The sequence below is a fragment of the Monodelphis domestica genome, chromosome 4 (assembly GCF_027887165.1).
Source record: "Monodelphis domestica isolate mMonDom1 chromosome 4, mMonDom1.pri, whole genome shotgun sequence".
Lineage (NCBI taxonomy): Eukaryota > Metazoa > Chordata > Mammalia > Didelphimorphia > Didelphidae > Monodelphis > Monodelphis domestica.
The window spans coordinates 207,622,909-207,647,298 of record NC_077230.1 but is presented as its reverse complement, the minus strand read 5'-3'; the positions used below and the strand labels follow the sequence as shown (position 1 = coordinate 207,647,298).

General features: G+C 34.3%; 1 protein-coding gene and 1 long non-coding RNA gene across 2 annotated transcripts; one reads left to right on the top strand and one right to left on the bottom strand.

The window, feature by feature from the left end:
- MSTN (myostatin) lies at nt 1–7,492 on the top strand. Its single transcript, XM_001369414.4, has 3 exons — nt 1–508; nt 2,491–2,864; nt 5,320–7,492. Exons 1-3 carry the CDS (start codon nt 82–84, stop codon nt 5,698–5,700), a joined length of 1,182 nt encoding a protein of 393 aa, XP_001369451.3. The 5' UTR covers nt 1–81; the 3' UTR covers nt 5,701–7,492.
- LOC103098676 (uncharacterized) lies at nt 4,433–21,320 on the bottom strand. The gene is made up of 2 exons (XR_008911270.1): nt 18,770–21,320; nt 4,433–4,656 (listed from the first exon to the last, which is right to left on the bottom strand). It is a non-coding gene; the product is annotated as an uncharacterized LOC103098676 (long non-coding RNA).
- Nucleotides 21,321–24,390: the final 3,070 nt, after the last annotated feature.

The window sequence follows — 24,390 nt, the reverse complement described above, 5'->3', positions numbered from 1 at the left end:
GGAATACAGTATAAAAGATTCACTGGTGTGGCAAGTTGTCTCTCAGGCACTACATGCATTAAAAAAGTGGTTTGGTGTTACATGCAAAGAAGAGCAAAGAAAAAAAAAGGGGAAGACTGTATTGATTGCAAGATCATGCAAAAATTACAAATCTATGTTTATATTTACCTGTTTATGCTGATTGTAGCTGGTCCTGTGGATCTCAATGAGAGCAGCGAGCAAAAAGAGAATGTGGAAAAAGATGGACTATGTAATGCATGTACATGGAGACAAAACACCAAATCTTCAAGAATAGAAGCCATCAAAATTCAAATCCTTAGCAAACTTCGGCTAGAAACAGCTCCTAATATTAGCAGGGATGCTATAAAACAACTTTTACCCAAAGCTCCTCCACTCCGAGAACTGATTGATCAGTATGATGTCCAGAGAGATGACAGCAGTGATGGTTCTTTGGAAGATGATGATTATCATGCTACAACTGAAACAATTATTACTATGCCTACGGAGTGTAAGTAGCGTGTGTGTGTGTGTGTGTGTGTGTGTGTGTGTGTGTGTGTGTGTGTGTATGTGCATATCCACAATTCTGCTGACAGTTGTCCTAGTGTTTATGAGAAACAGATCTATTCTCAGTTGCTTTTAACAAGCTTCTGGCTATAGTATGTAAGTGGGAGGGAGAAAAGTTTCTTCCCCAAGAGTTTATGAGCAAAATGCCAATAACAGGGGGATTATTTTTATTCTGCTACGTTATTTAATTTCTTCCTTGTTATGCTGGAACAAATAATAAAATGCTTGAACAGCATTAAAGTTATTTAGCTGGACTACATAATGGCAAATACATCGTACTCCTGCTTCCCCTGCTAATCCTCCAGACTAACAGAAAGACCAGAATTTTTAAAATGTAAACAATATACAACAAATAAAACAATAAGATTCTTAGCTGTCTGGTTGTTTGAAATTTATATGAATAATGTTAAATATCTTCCCAATAAGACTGAAAGAAGTTGACTAAGTGGGTCTATTTTCAAAATCTCATTTTTCCTGGTTGCAGAACATTTAAAATAGATTTCTTCTGATGCTAATATAATTCCTGTGTATTCTCCAGAAATTAAGATGTTTAGCTATGAAAGACATTACACTTGCGATGTTTAAAAAGGTAAATAAAAGTATATTATAAAGTAAATGAATGTAATACAGGTGTACCATAATAATGATTTTTGCATGTAAAAGAGAATTGCATATAGAAAAGAAAAAACTAATATGAATGTTTGAATGAGAAACAAGGCTGTATGCACCTGAATTACTTGTCCTACTACTCTCATCGGCTATCATTAAGCAGGCATAGTCTCATTTCTATTTTTTACGCTCAATACTGAACAACTGGTAACTTGTAAAAAACACTGTTTTTGAGAGGTTATTGCCTCTTTTGCCTATTATATTTCTGGAATGTTATAACAACTCATATTATTCCTTTACAGAAGGCTCTAAAGAACAGGCACACACACACACACACACACAGACACACACACACACACACACACACGAAAAGTCAAAACTGGTACCTTAATAGAAGGGGCTGAAAATGAAAACCTCTAGGTTGAGAGCTTTGCTGCCATTTCAATGTAGAGAACTAGAACAGCTATTAAATATTAGATGTCCTCTTTAAATGTGCAAATTAGAATAAAAATACTCTTTCTTCAAGGCAATATTGTCTAACTGTCCATCCTTCTAGAGATTTAGGTCCCTCCATTTAACAAAAAGACAATTTAAAGATACTGTAAAAGAAACAAATTGATAGCATAATCACTCAGCTTGCAGTTGAATCTGCTTATAATAATATTCTGATCTTAATGTAGATATTTTCCAACTTTGAACTATCTAGAAAATATTATATATATTTAAGTATTAAGAATCACTTTTTTGGATTTTTTCTTTGAAAATGACCATTCAAAACCTGAACTTGTGAAAGGATTAATTTTTTTCTACTAATTCCAAAGACTAAGCAAGTAGCACACTGTGCCTTGTCCCCAGGTAATTCAGGCCTGGGGGAAGGGTTCCTTCCTCCAGACTGATTGGTACAGCTGCTCAGTAAGTATAACTACTCAGATTCCCAAAGAATTCTAAGTGGATGTTCCTCCACAGTATCTCTTGTTCTCTCTAATCGTCATCATTTTAAAACTTCAAACTAGCATTCATTCCTTTATAGAATTTTTCTTGGAATAGGAAGTCCATTTCCAACAAGCTGAAAAAAGAGATGCAAATCTAAACACTAAAAAAGGACACTGGAAAGTATATATGTTTTGGTTTCTTTCTAATGGAATAATGAATGAAATTCTATACAATACTCAGTTTCAAAACATGTTATGTTCATATTTTAAGGGAACCAATATTCCGTCAAGAGAATAATTCATTAATTTGTTAATTTGTTTGGTGATTTGAAGTTTGATTTTATTGATGCCTAATTAATTTTTCTTTCTAAAAATTCATTTATAGCTGATTTTCTAATGCAAGTGGAAGGAAAACCCAAATGTTGCTTCTTTAAATTTAGCTCTAAAATTCAGTATAATAAAGTAGTAAAGGCTCAACTATGGATATATCTGAGGCCCGTCAAGAAATCTACAACAGTGTTTGTGCAAATCCTGAGACTCATCAAACCCATGAAAGATGGTACAAGATATACTGGAATTCGATCTCTGAAACTTGACATGAACCCGGGCACTGGTATTTGGCAGAGTATTGATGTGAAGACAGTATTGCAAAATTGGCTCAAACAACCTGAATCCAACTTAGGCATTGAAATCAAAGCTTTAGATGAGAATGGTCATGATCTTGCAGTCACCTTCCCAGGACTAGGTGAAGATGGACTGGTAAGTGATACCTGGGGGGAAAAACCCCTCTATAATAACGCTTTTCTTGTGAAGGGGAAATCCTAAAATGTTTCTTTAGTTATCATGTTTTATAAAAAATTCTATTAATAAATTTAAAGTGTTCATTCAACGTGGGTAAAAATGAAAGGGGAGATGATAGTATCATTTCTTTAACCTCTCAGGCCAGTCATAGAGATGTTTCCCCAATAGTAACCCTGTATTCACCAGAAGAAATTAACCCAACTTCATATTTTTAAGAGTTTTTCTTGACTTAATATATTACTCAATGAAAATCTTTTATTTTAAATTAGGAGAGAAAATCTAATAGCTTTTTTGAATTACTTACCATTAAGCAATTTTTATGAATATTTTTAGTAGCAACAAACCTTATACTTATACTTATACTACTAATAATGGACACATTATATATTCATATGAAACCCATAGAGTGGAATCGAGTACAAACCAAACATACCAAAACATTCTTTTTCAGAATTTATCAAAGTGTAATGAATCTGTTTTATCCTAGCTTATAAAAATGAAATAATTCTTTTTATGAATTATTAGTATGAAAAATACTTTTAATTGCTACAATTAATTGAGCATAATATATTTGTGCTTATGTTTATTATCAAGGTCTTTTTAAGTAATCATAACTGGGGAAATAATGATTAAAGTAATTATTACCTGCAGTCTATAGAAATAATGATATATTGATTTCTAGATTATAATCATTATGAAATATTCCCTTGTGGATTATTTATGACAAATTTAAAAATTCTATTCTGGTTACCCTTGTCATGTATCATGCTTGTAGCCAACTTTATCCTTTTCTTTAGGTATTGTGTGCTTGGGAAATACCAACTATCTGATATTAATTTCAGCAAGATATAATCATGTGTCAACAATGAGAGAAAAATAAATTGTATTCACAAATTCAAAAGAAATAATTTTGGAATTATATGCAGTTCTCTATTCTTTATAACAGTGCCTCCCTCTATTACCATGTATTTACTTATTGTGTATAGTATTTGTACATTACTCTTTGGTAACATAATTAGATTAAAAATTATATTTTCAAACATTATAATGCCTTTTAAAATAACATGTTCAAATGTGATCAGTCTTAACTGTCAGAAATTTGAAATGAATATCTAGCATATTGGATCAACTTTCTTTCTGGCAATTAAAATATTTCCCCCAAGTATGATATAGTACTATGCCTAATCAATTATGCCCCAGGTTTGTTAGTTAATTATTTGTTTCTAAAGTAATATTGCTTTTCTTAACGTAATCACCAGTCAGATTACATGGCATCAATATAGGTATATTCTAACATTCAGAATGGGGTTCAAGCTACATTTTCCAAGGATCCTACCTTTTTTTCCTTCTCTCAGAATAGTGGCTTCAACATTTTTGATGTCCTCTTCCAGGATAATTATTATAGTTAAACGTGTGGGTACATCTATCTATCTATCTATCTATCTATCTATCTATCTATCTATCTATCTATCTATCTACTTCAATTTAATAATCAGATTTCTCAGCATGAAAAAGAAACACAGAAAAAGGCTGCAGGAGAGGATTCTCATCTAGAGTGGTAGGGGAGAAAATGACCAATACAAATCTAAGAAGAAATATTCCTTTGAAGGAATAAAAAATGGCTAAGGAGGCAACATTTTCCTTGTTCCTCAGTGTAAAAAGCTCCAGATTTAGTCATGGGAGACAGGTTCTGGTCTCTGTTATGGCATTTCTTTTCTTTCTTTGCTTCTCTGGTCTTCAATTTATTCATCTGTAAATTAAGAAGTTAGACTTAATGACACCCAAGATAACTTTCTACACAGAGTCTATTATTCTATTATATTTCTTCTAACTCTTGTCCTGCCTCTCTGACTGCTCCCAAGCACAACAGAGTACAAACACACACACACACACACACACACACACACACACACACACGTTCCTTTGCTTGAATGTAACTTTTATCTTCTATGGCTTGAAAATCTAACTTCATTTTGGGAGGAAGATTCAGACACAAGCCAATATGGAATGACTGCATCTATATTATTTTCAGAAGTCATCATGCTTTAAGCCTAGTCACTTTGAGTAACTGAGCCATATTTATCTTCATTCATTCATTCCTTCATTCTCTAAAAAACAAAGCCAAAAAATGGTAGAGAGGGGGTGCCTACTATACAAATAACATTGTGCCAGAAGTTATGATGGATACAAAGATAAATGACAGTCTCTCCTCTAAGGGAATGGTGTGATTTTCCAGTTTCCTGGACCAGAAAGAAAAAAGATCAAGGTGGTTTTTTTAAGACATTAGTATTTGCAAAATGGTTTCTTAGGTTAGTTTTCTCTTTTGAAGAATGCCTTGACTGAGTCTAGAGAGTTATTTCAATGTGAGTTACTTGATGATTTATATTTTCAACTTTTTTCATTCTTTACCCAGAACCCCTTTTTAGAGGTCAGAGTCACAGATACACCAAAAAGATCTAGAAGAGATTTTGGTCTTGATTGTGATGAACATTCAACAGAATCTCGATGCTGCCGTTACCCACTAACAGTAGATTTTGAAGCTTTTGGATGGGACTGGATTATTGCACCCAAAAGATATAAGGCTAACTACTGCTCTGGAGAATGTGAATTTGTATTTCTACAAAAATATCCTCACACTCATCTTGTTCATCAAGCAAATCCTAGAGGTTCAGCAGGACCTTGCTGTACTCCTACTAAGATGTCCCCAATAAATATGTTATATTTTAATGGAAAAGAACAAATAATATATGGAAAAATTCCAGCCATGGTAGTAGATCGTTGTGGGTGCTCATGAGCTTTGTATTAGTTTATTACTTCATAAAATATGGAAGGTTTCCCCTCAACAATTTTTGAAACTGTGAAATCATGTACAATAGGCTCTGTAAGGCCTAGAGTACACTACAGATTCACCAAGGCACAAGCAACCATATATGAACTAGAAGAAGAGAATATATGCAATGGTTGGTATTTAACCTTCAAAAGAAAAATTACAATCAAAATAGTATAATTTCCTTTGTAAATAGGAAAGAAATAACATTTCATATGTGATCATCTATCATCATATGCAGGTAAATAAAAGCAACTCTCCTTGTGTCCCAATGAATTAAAGAAGTGAACTTTAAAATACAATTCTTCACAGCTTTACTTAATATCAATTAGAAAATTTTTATAGAGTAATGGGAAAATGTAGAGTTGTTGTATACCATCATTTGATTTTTCCTCAAACACTTGAATTACTAGTGTATGACAGTATACTTGGTAAGATGAAATTCCATGAAAATAGAAGAATACAGAAATTAAGGATGGTACACTGTGCATGTTTCCATTCCTCTGATTAGTACAGTATGTTAATAATCCATAACAATGGTGCTAAAACAACGGACTGAATGAAAGATGTTATCTGGTTGAAAGTATCAAGCAAAATATAAAGCTGACCCTTTACTCAGGTACCTTCAAATGGAGTAGGGTTTCTTTAAAGAAAAGACAACAATTTCTTTCAGTTGTCAGCTTTCAAGTTTGTAAGATCCCTGGACAGCCTGCATTCTACTAAAAGGCAACAAGACACTAAACACTTGACAAACTTTTAAGTGCTATCTAAAGATCAACTAATTTTTTTATAATTAATGACAAGTATAAATCTTAATTCAAAATTCAAAAATTTAGCCTGCTTTTACATTACTTCAGTTTGCACTAAAACCAACCAATGCAAATCAATGGTTCTATCAATGTTGTATAAAAATACTTTGATACAATTGCATTTATGTAATATGTATACAAGACTTTTGTAAATAATGTTTCCTTTTTTATTTACTGTTGGTATATGTTTATACCAAGAAAACTTCAAATTATGTATTAAGGCACAAAACATGTCTTCAATTATGAAACATGATTGCTTGCAGAGCAAATTTTATTAGCAATTAAATAGTGGACTTGAAAAAAATCATATGCCAATAGTTAGATGGTTACATTACAATCGTTTTATATTTTTTTACATTACTGGCATCCTCTTATGGAGTCACAATGGCTGTATAATGTGAATATACAATTTCAATGGTTTACTGTCAATATAATAAAACCTTAACGTTCCATGATTTTTAATACTGTACTGAAAAACATTATTGACCATACCAAAAAGCTTTAATTTCATTGTCTCTACAGGCAGAAAAATGAATTGTTGATCTTTTCAATAAAATATTGTAAACTTTATTTTGTAAGTCTATACTAAATGTACTTCTTCATATACTATTTTATAAATCAAGACTTTTAAAATTGGCTTAAATGTATTTATTGCAAAAAAAGAAATTTTTAGCATCAAATATGTAGAAAATCAGCATAAATTGTTAAAATATTTTCATCTTTATAGTATGATGCAAAAATTCTTATGTTGCAATGATGTATTCTGGATTTCTGGTTTTCAACTTATCATTCTTTATTGTTTGAGATTATAGTAAAATATCAACCTGTTAATTTTCTTTCTCATTTCCCCTCTAAATTATATTTTATAAAATTCTAAATATTTAACATTAAAATTTTTATTCAAAATTAAAAACACAAATTACTCATTTACAAAGATTGGAAATTGTAAAGTTGTTGGAGTTTTGAGTGGATTTCCTTCAAAAGCATGGTCCATGTTACTTTGCACTACAAAAACAATTACATCTATTTTGTTTCCCTTTATGTTGACCTGGGTACTGTTTTCATAGATTCAATTTCCAAGCAAATTGCAATGGGCAGAATTATGTAATGCTAGAAGTTATGCAGTATTCATTTATTTGGAGAACACATTGAAGCTATGTGCTTTTTCTGGTTCTGTGTAGTACTACCACTAGTCTATTACTACTACTTACTACTACTACTACTACTACTACTACTACTACTACTACTACTACTACTACTACTTACTACTTACTACTATCACTACTACTATGTACAGGTAGTTCTTCCTATGAGTACAAAGAACTTTCCATCTGAATTGTAAAATATTCACCAAGGGTTTGGGCATCCTTAAGTGCAATATTCAATGTGTTCAAAAAATAATTTTTAAACGTGGCTCCCAGTAGAATGGGCCCAAATTGCTACTAAACCTAAAGGAAGAATTAATTGAATTGTATTTAATGCCACTAATTCCTAAACAAATTTCTATTCTCCAAGACTTGAAAAGATCTAAGATGTAGGCAAGTGCTGAACTTGGAGACAGAAGACAGGTTTCCAGTTCCAGCTCCAACATTTTCTAGTTGTGTAAGAACAACTGGTTTATTTAATTTCTAAGTCTTGGTTTCCTGATCTGTAAGGAATAATAACATAGTCTAACTACCTCACTGGTTGTTATTAGGAAAATGCTTTGTAAATTAATTTTTAAACACTACATAAATGTGAGCGATAATTTATGATTTCATCAGTGTGGTATCTTTTTATACTAGTGCAAATCACAACCCTTTCAGGCCTTTGTTGCTGTGGCCAAAAAATTAATCTTTTGCTTGACTACCAGCTGATTAATTTTAAATTATTTTAATATAAACATATCTTGGATAATAGCATTTTTAATTATAAAATGTTATAAGCCTCTCAAAATTAGCTAGGCTAGTACTTGAACATAAGGAACATTAGGTAAATATATTTCTAGGCTCATAATTAAAAGGCTATTTCAGATTAGTGGAACTTGCTTGATCTTCTGTTTCACTGCTATTACTTTAAAAATACCAAAGACATTCCACTGTTATGATCAAGAAATGGAATGAGACTTAAAGAATCTAACAATTCTAATAAATAAAATTATTTCTGAATTAGTAAGGAAAATTATTTACTACTACTTCCAGCAATAATATAAACAATGCATAAGTACTCTTCAAAGGCTAATCCTGATACTTCATTTGATATCTGTAATTTTAAAATCTAATTAAGCACTTGGGAAACCCTACTCCTCAGTGCATTCACATATTATTTAACATGCGAATGATACTCATGAGACAATATGATATTAAATACTACAGGGCAAATTCTATAGAAAATTGCATGGAAAATTCTGGCTTGTAGGACAGTTCTATTCATGATTTTTATCTTTTGAATCCTCTTCCAACACTCTATGTATCCCAAATTCACTACAGTCCCTATTCCAAACTCCTTTTTAAAAAAGAAACTCAATTCTTAAGTTGCTTTGATCATTTGGAGTACCCTGAGTTGTACAATTGTTGCTTTCTGTTTATAAAGTTGTTTCTGGTAGAGATTATAATGTAGTGGAAAGAGAAAGCACTGGTCTAGGAGCTCTGGGTTATAGATCTAGGTCTATCACTACCTAACTTTAGAAGGTTTATGTCACAATTTTAGGCATTCGTTTTTTTATTTACACAATGGAAGGGTTGGATCAGAGGATTTCCAGGGTCTGTTTTGTTCTAATGTTTACCAAGTTAATAACTTAAATGGTAATTCAGTTCTCTAAATGCTATCCCTTCCCACACTCATGAAAAATAAAACCATTGACTTATTTTTATTTTTAAGTCACAAATGATCAGATAACAAAAAAATGTCATCAGGAAGTACAATAGATACTAAAATTCATTTTCGAGTGATAAGAAATATAACTTCTGATATGATTGCTAAATTATAAGGGGTAGTTAAAAAACTTTCAAATAAAACTATATATTAATAAATAAAAGTTAGGTCACAAATGTAGGCAGTCAGACAATACTACTGGATTTGGAATTTAGAAGGCCTAGGGGTAAGCACCACCCTTAGCAGGATGGCCTTAGGCAAACTACTTTTTCTCTTAAGGCTATGGGATAGGGAAATAAGGATAAAAACACTTGCATTACATTTGTCATAGGACTGTTAAAAAAGTGTTTTATAAAGGTTAAAGCACTAAAGAAATGTAAGCCACTATTAAGTATTATCGCAGAAATTGGAAGACAAACGTAGGTAACAAAGAACATGCATCTTTTCTTTGAATAAAATATTTAAATATGTTTTCTCCATTCTTTGCAAAAGTCTATGTGGTATTTGGAGTTTTACGATATAAAATAAGTAAAAGGAAAACAAAATATGATTTTACATAAACTACTATGCTGTGATAATACCTTGAGACAAAACTCTTAGAGAGCATAAAACCGGTACCTGTGGGTACCTAAACTAGAACAGAGCAGATAGCATACACAAATTTTACTAGTGATTATTGGCTTCTCATTTCACTTCCTACTTCATGTCTTATGGACCTTAAGCATTCTCAGGAAAGGCAAAAATGGAAAGTTCACAAAAAACAGTTTCAAGTTTCTGAAATTGTGTTGTCTCCAGGAAAGAGTTCTTTTGTATACACTTGGTCTAGTCCAGCTGTTTTTTACATCTTTATTAAGTCAGTACAATTTCCACTTCCTTAATAAACACATCTGAAATGATGATGTTAGAATCCAAATGTGGTGGCTCCAGTCTCTTTGATGGTGGAAAAGTTTTCCTCATAAAGATCTTTTTTGCAGATCTTTTCCATTTTAGCTCTGCTAGGAGTACTTCTTCCAGTTTCATCTTTATTTGCCCATGGGATAACTTTGCTTAACTAGGCCTCTTGCAAAGTTCACTTTAAATTTGTTTTCATTCTATTGCTTTTTACTGTTTTGTGAGCTGATGATGCTCATCATCCAATAATCTCTCCCTCTTTAAGATTTCATAAACAACTTTCTATTTTAAATTTGTGTTGCTTTTAATTGCTATAGCTTGCTGCTTAGCAAGTGTACTGTTTGCTAACTGAATAGACTTTTAGGGCTCTTCTCTTCACCTCTTTATGGCAACTAATATTCAGAGAAATTCTTTCCTACAGTCATTTCCCAATATTTTTGTACTAATCATTTGTGTTAAAAACAGGCTAATTATCTATTTGCCTGAAGTGACATTATTGATGATAAATATATCAGAATGTTATTCTATAATAATGTTAGCATTCTGATAGAGTATCTTTAGGTTGTTGTTGTGTCCAACTCTTTGTGACCCTGTGGACCTTACTGTTCATGGAGTTTTCATGGCAAAGACCAGAGTGGTTTGTCAGTATTAAGGCAAACAGGGGTTAGGTTATTTGCCCAGGGTCATGCAGCTAGTAAGGGTCTAAGATCAGATCTGAACTCTATCTTCCTGACCCCAAAGTGCCAAGATTTTTTTACCTCCATGAGACTTTGCTGATATGATTATACTACCAATACTTCACCATTTTAATAGATCTATGATTTTATCAGCAAAGGTACTTCCTTTATAGTCAAATATTATCACACCATTAAAACTCACTCACACCACCTAATTCTGAACAATTCTTAACTCCATATCTCTAAAAAAATTCATTAATAGAAAGTCTACACAATACACTGAAGATTTTCTTCTAATATTTCATGTATATCAGCATAATGGAGAGGGAAGCATTCTGTCACCACCTAATTTAATGTAATCACAGAAGAAATCTAGATGGAATCAATCAAGAATTTTCTTATATCCCAACAAAAATGTCATCACAAATGATCAAGATTTACCTTTACTCTCTGAGATAGAAAACTCTTTGATTGGGCAAAAAGAGAATAGCTGACTGGCTAACGAAGCAACCAACCATGCTTTGATAAAGGGAGGAGGCTTTAAAAGCTGGAGGAATTTCAGCAATTTGGCAGTCCAGCAGTCCAGGTTCCTGAGTGGTTACTCTTGGGATGGGGATAGGAGAAAAACTTTATCTTTCATTTTTGCCAACCCCATCTATCATATCACTGGATAGTTAACAGAGACCCACAGGAGACCATGCCTCTAGTAGGAAGCTAATAAACACATCATGAGGACTCTGTGAAGGGACAAAGAATTTTCAGTGCCAGGAGCTCTGAATGACCCCTTTGCTTGCACATGTTCTCTATGTGTGTGCCTATTACTGCATATTAAATTTAAGCCTATTCCTTCCATAGTAATTGTGTATTTATGGGAGATGATTCCATTGTTTTGGGGAAAATGTTTTATGCCAACTGTTATCATACCATCTAATTAATAATGATTTTGCAAAAGGATAATTAAGGAAACTAGCTGATTGTTAATGGTAAGTACAATGGCAAGGACTTTTGAGCAATAGTGTTGGAAGCACATGCTTCATGGTTACTCCTAGAACCTGAGAGTAGTAGCAGCTACACTCTGAGGGCTCCATATTTTGGTTGTGAGTCCATAGTGTAAGATTTAAAAGAGTGGGAGCCATAAACTGTAGTAATTAAAATAGTTGAGGTCATAAACTGTAGTGAGTTAAAATAGTGGAAGACTTAAATTGTGATAGATATAAGGGTGGATGAGTAAATTGTGACCGCAGGAAATATGTTTTCACTACAGTGTCTTGTTTTTAAATCAAATATAAGGTGGTCGCCAGGGAAATATTCCCAATTATGAAATATATCCAAGTTAACTGGGTTTTATAGAGGTTTTTAATTAATAATACAATGAGGAATTAAAGAAAGAGAGAAAGAGAGAAAAAGAGGGAATAATGAGAAAGGGATAAGCCAGCCCTGGCCAGTCCTGGCCAACCCAGGCCTAAGCCCTAAGAGAAAAGATCAGTCAGTCCTTAATCACTCACCACAAGATCTGTCCAAGCAAGGATTCTAGTGACACCAGGCCAGCTCCATCTCAGCTGCCTTCCACCAGCTCAATCCTCAATCTGAATGTTTCAGAATGTCCCCAAGAGAGTCTTGAGTGAGACCCTTCAAGGCAGCCTTTTTCCAGCTGACTGTTTTTAGAGAGAGCTTTTTGTCTCCTTTTAAAGGACATTTTTTCCTTTGTCACCTTCCCTAAATTCTTACATCTACCAATCACAGTAGACGTTTTTTCAAAGGACAGACCATTCAAAGTTCACACCTAAGAAGGTGTGAACTTTTGAGTAATTCACACCAGGAAAGCTCTGAGTAAATTTCCCGGCTTTTTGTTCCTTGTAAATTCACAAGTTGCTTGACCTTTATAGGTACTTAGCACCCCTTTGTATTAGTTCTAAAAATAGGTATGGCTTAAGTATGGGTTTAAGTACTTTTCATTGTTCAGCAAGGAGTTTTCTCCCCTAAAGCAGGCTTAAGTACTGGTGGAGTAGAGGTCTCACATTTCTGATCTAAGTAGAGTTCACTGCCCAAATGGGGAATGGTCTTAATCCAATCTTATGAAGTAGGGTCTGGGAATTTTTAAATTAAAATTTAAATTAAAAGCCCAGAGGAGGTGCTATACCATATTCTACACATTTGCTATGTGACTCTTTCACCGCCTTTTATGGTTGTACATATCCTTAAAGATTTTTATGTCACTTCTGGCATGTCAGTCATGATGGGTTATGCCTTGCAGCTTACTTCAAACTATCAGGCTTCTTTCTCTTGCCTATTGGATCACCTGTGCCTGGTTTAACAAATGAGTTCCTTTTCTTTGTAAAGAGTTAGCTCTATAGAGACCCTGTAAGAGGCAGCATGGATGGTGGGCAGAGCACTTTGTTACAGAGTCAAAGGACCTTGTTATATATCAGAATTGCTATTTATTAGCTGTGTGACTTTGTCAGAACAAGACATTTCTCTGAGATTCAGTTTTCTCTTCTGTAAAATGAGAATAATACAATTCTACATACTAAATCAGGGATTATAAAGGAAAAAAAAAGTTTTGTAAATTATAAGCCCTCTGTAAATGTGAGCAATAAATGTATAATATAGTAGCTCCTCAATAAATATTTGTTGAGTAAATGATAATGTGTTGCATGGGAGAGCAATAATAAAATATGCCAGACTCAGTAAACCTATTTCAATATTATTTTAAAAATGTGACAGGTGATATGCATATCCACTGAGAGGGAGAAATAATATCAATGGATTTTCTTACACAGTGACAGGTCCCCTTGACTTCATCATGTGACTTCCATAAGAGTACAACAAAGAAATTAAATCATTAGCAAAAACTTATGTGTAATATGCCATTCATTTGTGAAAGCCAAATGACACATACTGTTGCAATTCTACTTACGTTAGTAATTTCTGTTCCAATTTATACACTGTAAAACATCTGAAAGTAAACTCTGCCCCTTTTGGTCATCTCTGAGTAAGATGTCAAGCAATGCAAAAAGGTGCTAAATTTAGTTCATTCAGGCATCTTGCAGAGGTGGCCTTTGGAAATGAGTGCATTTGCTTTGCATAGCGTGAATGTTTTAGCGCAATATTATCTTTGTTGCCAATTAAAATGCTATGTGGAGAGTACATCTCAATGTAATCTACTAGTTTATGTATCAAAATACTCTAGGGAGTGTCATATATCCACACAGTTCTTGAATGCAAGATTTTGTGTCTAGCTATCCATTTTATCTGACAGATGGTAAACCATGTATGTTGCATTGACAGACAGTTGCTTAATAATCTAACAATTGGAGTTGCTTATTTCAATGATTGCTCAACATGGCACAATATAACTCTCCTTTTAGATTCAGTTTTTCTGAATGAGTAAAGATGCGACTATAAAATGCCAGAAAATGTCATTTGTGTTAGCATTCATTTCAGTTTTGAATGAAAATATACCCTGTATTTTAAAAATATAGATGATTTGGTAATAATAGTGCTTGATTATATAGTATATCAAAGTTTTAAGGCATTTTCCTCACAGTAATCTTGTGAGGTGTAGAGTACAAGTAAAAGGGAAACTGAGTCTCAGATATTCAAAAACAGATCTTTTGACTCCATGTTTGCTGCTCTTTCCATTGCTGCCTGTTCTCTTTCTCTGCATCTCTCTCTATCTCAATTAGCATCTATTAAGCACATATAGTGCTACTAGGCATCATACTAGGTGCTGGTAATGTAAAGATAAAAAGGAAATAGTCCTTGCCTTCAAGAAGCTTACATTCTCTACATATTTAAGAATATGCCAAATAAATACAAAATAGCTACAAAGTCATTTTGTGTGTGTGTATGAGCAGCAGTGGTAGGTTCTAGCAATTTAAGGAGATTGGCTTATTCATGATACCATAGAAAAGATTGTAATGATAATGAGAGAACCGGCAAAAATGTAGAAAAGATTGTGAAGGTGCATTTTCCAGTGCTATCATGATTCTATAATTTCACTGGTGTGTGTATGCCTTCCTTTCTATTCTGTAGCAACCTGGGCAGTTTCTCACTAGGTTTCCCCTATAAATATTGTAAAAATTGACTTGAGTGAATATTTATTTATTCTTCATGGCAAACACACACACAGAGTAAGCAAGATGTCACTCACCAAAATTAGCTTATACAACTCTAGTGCATACTGTAAGATTCTGATGCCATAGGGAGGATTTCTCCAAAAGAAATGCAATGTTACAATTTGCTGGAAAAGATAACCCAAAAGGAAAGTTGCCACAAGGATATCCTCTGTTTTTTAGTTTAATGTGTTTTCCTAATGGCTCAAAACTATATCTCTAAGAAAACAACTTTTGTCACAAATTCTTTTACCTCTGTTATGAAGGACTCTATTCAGAACAAAATTGGATTATGCGGTTTTGGCCATGCATCCTCCACAAGGCTTTTCCAGTTCCGCTCCCACATTCATTTACCCTGACTAAGCAGCCAAATGTTTCTTGGCCCTATTCCATGGAACTCAGAACTTTGGCATAACCTCTCAACCAGTCAAAAACAAAACTCGTTTCTGTAACATGTTCATGCAAGAAGGTTGTCTATACCATGACATCAGATCCTGACAATGTTGAGATATTATTCTGAAAGTGAAAATCAAATATGTTAATAATTCCTTACCATCCCAAACTATACTGACAGAAAAATTCTAACTTGTGAACAGGAACAATTGCCTTTGGTCATAAGCCTTCTTTTTCATTTCCTATGTCCTTTATGATGGAATATAATAGATTATTCCTAACAATGATGTAATAACAGTGACCGGGGAGGCTGGCAGGTTATTTCAAATGAAGTCTCCTAGGGCCTCAGTTCCTTATTGAAATGACAACAGACCTAGCATTTGGCTTTAGATAAATAGTTTTAAAATTTTGATTAGGTTCTAGTGAATTTATTTTATTTAAATAAATTGTTCATAACTGTTTCAGAAACCTTATCATTAATGTGCTCATTTTTAATGGTGGGAAGGTGTTAGTATGCCTCTCCAAATGGTTGGATCTACCACTGATACAGAAAACAACCTGAATATCTCCCATTGGTAGTTAATAACACTTCCAATTACAGAATATTGACATTACCCAAAGTTGCTGCAGTATTTGTCCAATTATGATTATATATCAAGTCAAAGAACTGGACCAGACTTTTACTTCCTTTGTAAAATAATGTTCTTATGGGGACATTAGGTACTTAAAAAGGAAACATAGGTGTAGCAATATATTAAATTTCCACATTGAAATGTTATTCAAATATTTGGCTTTATTTGTGGTTCATAATTGCATAAACAGTGGTGACAAACCCGTAGAATTGCAAGAGACCTCAAAGGAAATTTAGTTACAACCTGTGTCTGAACAAGAATCATCTCCAGAACATGCTTGACAAGTGGTCATCCAGATTTCTGCATGAATTCCTCCAGTGAAGGAGGGACTCACTATCTTTTAATAAAGAATCACAGAATTTTAGAGTTGGAAGGAATCATCTGGCCATCTAGGCCAACAGATGCCTGAAAAAAGAGCCCTCTCTACAGTATACCCAATAAGTGACACCTAGGCTTTTCTTGAAGAGTTCCAATGAGAAGGAATCCACCAGATTCAGAGACAATCTTTGCGAGAACTCTCATTGTTAAGTAGGGTTGCAGGATACCAAGCATAAATGTGCTTTTTTGCTACTTTCATCCACTGCTATCAGTTTTGCTTTCTGTAGATTTATAATGAGTTTTTAGGAAATAGACTTATGATTTCATCAATATAGAAAGTTCCTGATAAGAAATTTCCTCTACCAGTGAAGATCAGCATCTTATCTAAAACTTAGTTTTAGAAAGTGGCCCAGGGTCACAGGGCCAGTATGAAACAAAGGCAGAACTTGAACCTATTTCCCTAATTCCATAGCTAGTTCCCTATCAACCATGCCATGCTGTCTACTCACTATGGATTTTTCTTTCAGATAGAGGTTGGGTTATAGCTACTGAGTTCCCTTCTAACTTGTAATACAATTATTAATGCAGTCTAAGACTATATTGGATTTTTTTGACTATCATATCACATTGCTTATATATTCTGAGCTGACAGTTCACTAAAATCCCAGATTTTTTTTCTTTTAAAATTTTTTTCCTATTTTTATTTTTAAATTAAAGTTTATGTATTTGCCATTTGGCAAAATTTCCCTATTTTACCTATGTATAACTTTATTTTTTAAATGTTTTTTCATAAGCAGAGTTTTGTTTTCTTATCCAAGCTGTCATTTTTTTTCATTTTATTGGATTGCTTAATCAATCTACATTGAAAGTTATTAAAATTGGGATTATATTTTCCTCCATTTATCTCTATTTTTTTCAAGTTAAGATCTTTCTTTTTCTGTAAACATAGCACTATATTTCATCAGTTATTTTATCTTAACCATTTTTATAATGACCCATTCCCGTTGATTCTCTTTCATTTATCCCTGATTACCTCGTCCTGTTTATTGCCTGTTTCCATTTGGAGTTTCAATTCCTTTTTCTTTCCTGATTTAATCAGGTAATTTAATTCTTACCCCACACTTTTCCTCTATTCATTAATTTTTTAAAGTTCTTTTTTTGTGCTTCTATTCAGATAGGATCTCCTTTGCTCTCTTCATTATTCATCCTCACTTTATTCTATTCTAGACTGTCATTTTCTGGTTTGTGACTCCTATAATTATCTAGTCCTTCTTTTGTCTCTGTATTCCTCCTGGAATTAAACCTTCTGAGGTAACAATTTTATGCTCTACTCTCTTGTCAGTTTCTGTCACTGCCTTGTAGAGTTTGCTCCATGGGTTCCCATTTGCCATTGTATTTCACTTCCAGAACAGTGCCAATTCTTCCAGGTAACAAAGAGGATACTATCTCATAGTAAAACTTTTTATTTTTTTATTTTACAGCCTACCACTGATCAGTACTTTACTCCTGGTTAGCTTCTTTCCCTAGTTCCTCCCAAACCCCCTGCTTAGGTTCATTCCTTCTCCCTAAGAGCTTTTATCAGTGGAATTCTATCCTACACCATCAAAGCAAGGTGTCTCCTTTTCTCCCTATTTTCAAATATTTCCCCTTTCCCCGTGTAATTGAGGAGATGAAAGGAAGGAGGGAGAAGGGGAGGGGGAGGCTGAAGGGACTAGTTTTTTCTCCTCCATTACTTATGGGAAGAGGTAAGCCAGATCCTGTCTCCTAGAAAAGGGGATGACTCCACAGGGATGTTATTGGGGGATGAAGAACGGGAGACAGGAGAGGGGTTTGATCAATGAAGAGACACTATCTTCCTCAGAGGAGTTATATTCCCTAAGGTCAGAACTGTCTCTGATGACCCTTAATAATTTCCGCCTCCCCAAGGGGACCTCAACTGCCAACCCACAGGGGTTTAGATATGACCAACTGCCAAGGAAGGAAATGATACCTTCCTTGGTCAGAAATACTGAGTCTCAGGGATTGGAATCAACCCCTTCCTTGTGAAACCCTTAATCTCCTTGCTTGATCCCTGAGACAAACCCAAACCCCAAATCTAAACATTTTCAAAGAGATTTATTGAGATTATTTGGTAGAGGTATGAGAGGGAAAAAGGAAAGAGGGTGAAGGGGAGCCCTAGAAGTTGCCCCCTAACAGATTGTCTTTTCTTGGAAGCCAGGGGCTTTTTGTGCCCTGACTTCTCTTGCCAATTGCTTCTTAAGCTCATTCTTAAAATTAACTAAAACTTATGATGCAGGTTAAAGAAACAAGGTAAGGGTTAAGAGATTCAATGGGGAGTATTTAATTACCTCCGGTCAAAAAGAGTTCAAACTAAGTCCTTTTTGAGAAGAGATGTAGTTGTTATAGCAGAGTCTCAGTGGAGGTATTTTTGGGATTGCAGAAGGAAGACAAGTCTCAGCTGAATGGGCTCTTGGCTCCCGCTCCCAGGAAAACACCTTCCCTGTTCACTTCCCAGATTGGAAGTGCCCCCTCCTGGCTGTTGACTTCAAAGTTCTAGTCAGCTCTTTCAGAACTCCCAATATTCCCTTCCCTTTCCCGGCTGCTTCTTCAGACTACCTGTCAATTCGACTGGCATCTCTCTTCCTTACCTTATACCTAAGGGCTCTTTTCTTCCTAGGAGACTAAAAGGGCCACCTTCCTCTCATTGCTCAATCTTGATTTGACCCAAGCACATCACATATTCCCCTCTGTCCCCCTGCCTTCCTCTCCTACTTTGTAATGGAGTTCCCCCACTCCCCAAAACAAAACAAAACAAAACCCACTAGTTCATTTTTAGGCAGGGTGTCACGTGGTTATGTCCACGATGTCCAACGCTCACTTTTTCACCATTACCTCCATCTGTTTTCCACTTTCACCCAAAGCTTTGTGGACATTAAGAAAGAAATCTATTACTAGTGTCTCTGCTGTCATTCTTTTTCTGTCTTGTTTTTTTGCTGATGCATTTATTCACTCCTCTTGCAACTCTGTTGTCTGAGTGTTTGAGAAGCAACTAGTATCTTTAGGTCTGGTTTTCCTTCTAAGAATGCTTCAAATGCTTCTTGTGATCATATCTTTTTTTATTTATAGTAAAGCTCAGATTTGAAGAGGTCACCTTGGGCTATATCCTGAATTCCTTTGCTCTTTAGAATATATTCCATTCCCTCATGAGTTTTCTGGTGGCTATAGAATAGTCTTGTGCTATTCTTAACTTCCTTTCCATTGTATTTGAAAGTCTTTATCCTGGTTGTTTGTTTCTGAATTGAATTATTAAATTTAATACTCTGTATCTAGGAGTTTACAGCCTTGGTTTTTTTCTGGAGAAGATCTGTGAATTATTTTCAATTGGTATTTCATTTGCTATGCTCAGTTCTGGGAAGTTTTCTTCTATTGTTTCTTGCATCATTGTTTTCAAATTTTTTGACTTGTGATCTTCTGGGAAACTTATCTTTTAAATGGTCTCTAATACCATATCTTAGAGATGAGTATATTGCTTGGACAGATAACATAGTTTCTTTTTACATTATTGCTTTTTGCTTTTCTTTTTTTAGATTGTCTTTCACTTTTATAGAATTGTATTCCCAATAAGTTATTTTCTCTTTTGTTTCTCTAGTGAGACTTGTCATTGCAGTTTCAACTTTTTCTATTCTGACCATTATTTTTGCTGTGGAGGCCATAAGATCTGTTCTCATAACTCTCTATTTTAAGCCACTAAGGAAGAATATGTTATATTTTTCTGTTCTCAAATTTCACAGGGTCACTTGTCTAATCAAATGTTGAATCATTTCCCTTTGTTTTGCAGTATATGTTTATAGATGCTGGAACTCATTTGCTAAATCTGGAAGTCATATTTCCTTCTGTTGTTAATGTCTCCCCAATTAATTTGTCTACCTATGTTCAAGGTCTTTGTGTTTTTCATCTCTCAACATCTTTGGCAATTTCAGTCTTTTTCAGCTTTCTTTTCTTCTATTGCTCACTTTCTGACTCCCTCTCCTCTGATGGTGGTTACCCTGGGGGCCTGGATCTTAAAGCATTTAAGTATCCTCCCCTAATGGGCACTTCATAGTTCTCCAATTTAAATCTCTGTCCCAAGTGACTTTTAGGGAGACAAAATTGGCTCCAACTGGATGTTAGGCTCTTTTTCTCAGGCTTGTTGGAAATGATGCATGGTTCTCTTTCCCCTAACCTCACACATGATGCTCAGTTCCACACCCTTTTCCCCTCCATTCTCAAATTCCACAGTTTAGAGCACTGCCACACTAATGCCACAGTGCCAAGAGTGATTTCTGTCATTTTGATTTGAGGAGCTCTGAGAGAAGTTATGGTTGGCATGTGTGGTTGAAGTCTATTTCAAGCCCAGTCATATTAATGATCCTTTCTTTTTTCCTCCATTATCTTGCAGAGATCTTTTGCAGTGTTGCCATGGCACTGACCACTAATGCCCTAGCAAATTTCTTCAGCCTATAGCCTACATCTCAACTGCAAGAAAAGAGGGAGTAAGACTGGGGAATGTGATTGGGTTATGTTGCAAGTCTAGGCATCAGATCCTTAGTTCAGTTAGTGCCACTTCAATGTCAGTGATAGAGCAGGTATCAGTTAATGAGTTTTTTTCCTATTAATCTTTTGAGTTCTGAATGTCCTAAACTATGAAAATAGCTGAAATTATTTTAGCTTTGGCACCAAATTCATTTTGAGGAGTTTTAAGAGATTGTGAGGATAAGAGAGAAGGTCTAGTCCTCCATCTTGTGGGTCATAAGACCTAGAAGATTCAGACAGCTCTTTCAATACAAACCACCTGAAAAAACTAGGAATATTTAGTTTCAAAAAGAGGAGATTCTGAGGAGACAAGATGGATGCTTTCAAATATTATATTTATTCTACCTTTGAGGGCAGAACCAGGAACAGTGTGTAGAAGTTACATAGAGGAAAATATAGGCTCAATTTTTTAAAAATTGCATAATTGAAGATGTGCCAAAGTGAAATGAATTGCTTTGAGAGGCTCTGAATTCCTTCTCCCTAGAGATTTCTGAGCAGAAGCTAGCTAACCATGTTATTGTCTGTCCTAATGGGGATTACTTTAGTGTATAAATTGGACTAGATGGCAGCTAAAGGCTCTTTTAATGCTCTAAGTCTGTGATTCTCTAATTCTAAACACACTGTGGGCACAATAACCAGTTTTTTAAATTAATATTCTCTTAATGAAGCCATATAGTTGCAAATCATAGAACATCATGATCTCTGAAGAATTAAAATTTCAGATGAACCAAAAGGAAACAGATAAGCAAAAGTCATGAATAAGTAGGATGTATCATATTATTAATAATGATTTTCAGATAAAATATAGTCCAAAACATTATAAATAATAATATAAAATAGGAAAAGGAAGTGGGCCAGTCATATAACCAGAGAAAGGCATAATCCTGTGGAAGACTAGCCGAAGTATTGCAGTGTCACCTATTTAATGTTAAGAAGCCTAGTGCAAGCCTATTGTTTCTGAAGGATGAGAGTATGCCTAAGAGTAAGAGTGGTGAGGCATTGTTCTAGACTTCTTGATGCCAAGTAAAGCTACACTTCTCTGAGAAACACACTTCAAAGTCTCTGCCTTGGCCAAAATGAATATTGGCAGGAAATCTATATATTAAGAAATTATTCTCCTACAATATTTTAGCAGTGGTAGAAACCTTCTGATTTCTAACTGAGTATGCCTATGAAGACATTTATAAAGTAGTTAGTTAGCACCATTATGTGACTTGGGTATTTACCATCTCCTTCCAAGATACAAAATCAATGTAAAGAAGTTATATGGGTTTATTGGTGATAGCATTTTAAATATGCAGCAAAGTTTGTGTACTTTCATTTGTACACCAAGACACAAATCTCATCTTTTGTCCTCTGGCATTAGTACAATGTTTATTCCAACTCTGATGTCCTTTCTTGACCTATATTCCAAAAAATTTCATGAATGATTGCTTCTTAGTAGAATGTGTAGGATCAGTGAGTTCAGTATAGTACCCTTATTCATACCTCCAACTCCTGCCATTTTCTTGATAAATACAGTGCCCTCACACTACGAGTCTTTTGACATTACCCTCTTATTTCTTGGTGCATATTCCTTCATGCTGTTCTTAATCAGCCATATGCTTTCTTTTCTAGTCATTCACAGACAACTGAAGAAGAGAGAGTTTGCTCAAGAAGTGAGATTCACATATGCTATTGGCATACCAATACATGCAAGGATATCATGTCTCCAACTATTTTCTCTATCCGTCTTTGCATAATTACTAGTACCCCTAAGATACCATAGAGTATGCACTCAATTGGTAAAAACCTAGCTGAACATGAAAAGTCTTTTTTTTTGTCTTCCTTTAACATAGGGAATTAGTAGACCACTCTATAGATCCAATATAAGCGATTGACTGCCTAACAGATTGCTTTTAGAACTCTTGACACCATTTAATGGACCAATTTGGTTCTTTTGTTCAAAGTTCAATAGTTAACATATATTATTATATACATATATTATATATATACATATATACATATATATTATCTATGATAATGTCATTTACCACCAGGTTTTTGAGATTTTCTCAAAGATCATTAATCACAGACAATTTCCAGGAATTTTCTTTTTTCTTCCTTTTAATCCTCCTTCAAAATTGGGAACCATGTTTTGCTTGAGGCTATTTCCTGTCCAGTATTTTCCTCCCTCTTAACTGCTCCTATGTCTACCTGTTTTCCTATTGTTTAATGAATGCTAATAAGCAGAGATCAATACTAGAGAGCAAACCCCAAACTAGATCAAATATATTTGATATTTGAATGCACATCTTATATCCTCCTATTAGGTTGTAAATTGATCAATAAAAGGAATTATTTCATCTTTCTATTCCCAAACTCTACCATATAAAAGGCATTTAATATTTTGTTCAATTTTTTTACAGTTCTTTACTTTTGATTTAGGTATCATCAACATAGATGTTAAAGAATATGGTAAAGATGTCTGCCTTAGAATACTAGGAATATATCTTAGAATATTGGGAATGAGGAGAAAAATAACGGATGGCCTTGAAATATCACTTTATGAAGCAGAAACTAGGAGCTTACCTTTATTAAAATTCATTCTCCCTCCTCTGACACCCAAAATATACACTGCTAACCTATGTAGGCAAGGTCAGTAAACATCTATTGATGCTATAGCTGTATATATTTTAAGTTTTAGTATAGTGTATGTATTTTACTATTGAATAATAGAAAGCACTGTGGACCTGGATTTAGTAAACCCATATTCTTCTCCCAGTTTTGTCACTGATAGCTTGCATAAGGCTGGCTGGGCCACTTCTCTTTCAGAAGCCCCTTCAGTTTTCACACCTGGGAAATGAAAGAATTGTTTGAAATAACCTCTAAAATAAAACAATTCTAAGGTAATATTATTAATGGAAGGGTGGGGAGGAAACCTACAGTTCTGGACCTTATAATTCACTGGCCTGGAAATTGGAGTTACCATTGTTATTGGTTAAAAAGAAGGCAACAGTCTGCTGTAGGTTTAAGCCTCATTAATGAACACTTCAAAAATGGATTATATCAAGGTTTGGTTTTGTAAGTTCAGAAATCTGATTTTATCAAATCACTACATTTCCAGTGACTTCAATACTTAGTTTTTTATCTAATGCATATCGTTCTTGATATAAAAAAAATCTAGAAACTTTGTCAGAAAGTTGTTGGAAGAAAGTAGAAACAGACTTAGAGTCTCACCACATAGTTCACTAAGATTGTGTTAGAAAAGGAGATGAGTCAAGACTGCAGAGTAACAGGAAGTAATTCAATAAGCTCTCACTAAAAACAAAAATGAAAACTACCTCCTCCAAACATATCTGGAAAACAAACCAGAATGAATTCTGAAGGAGAAATCCAGAAAAATATCTTGATGAGT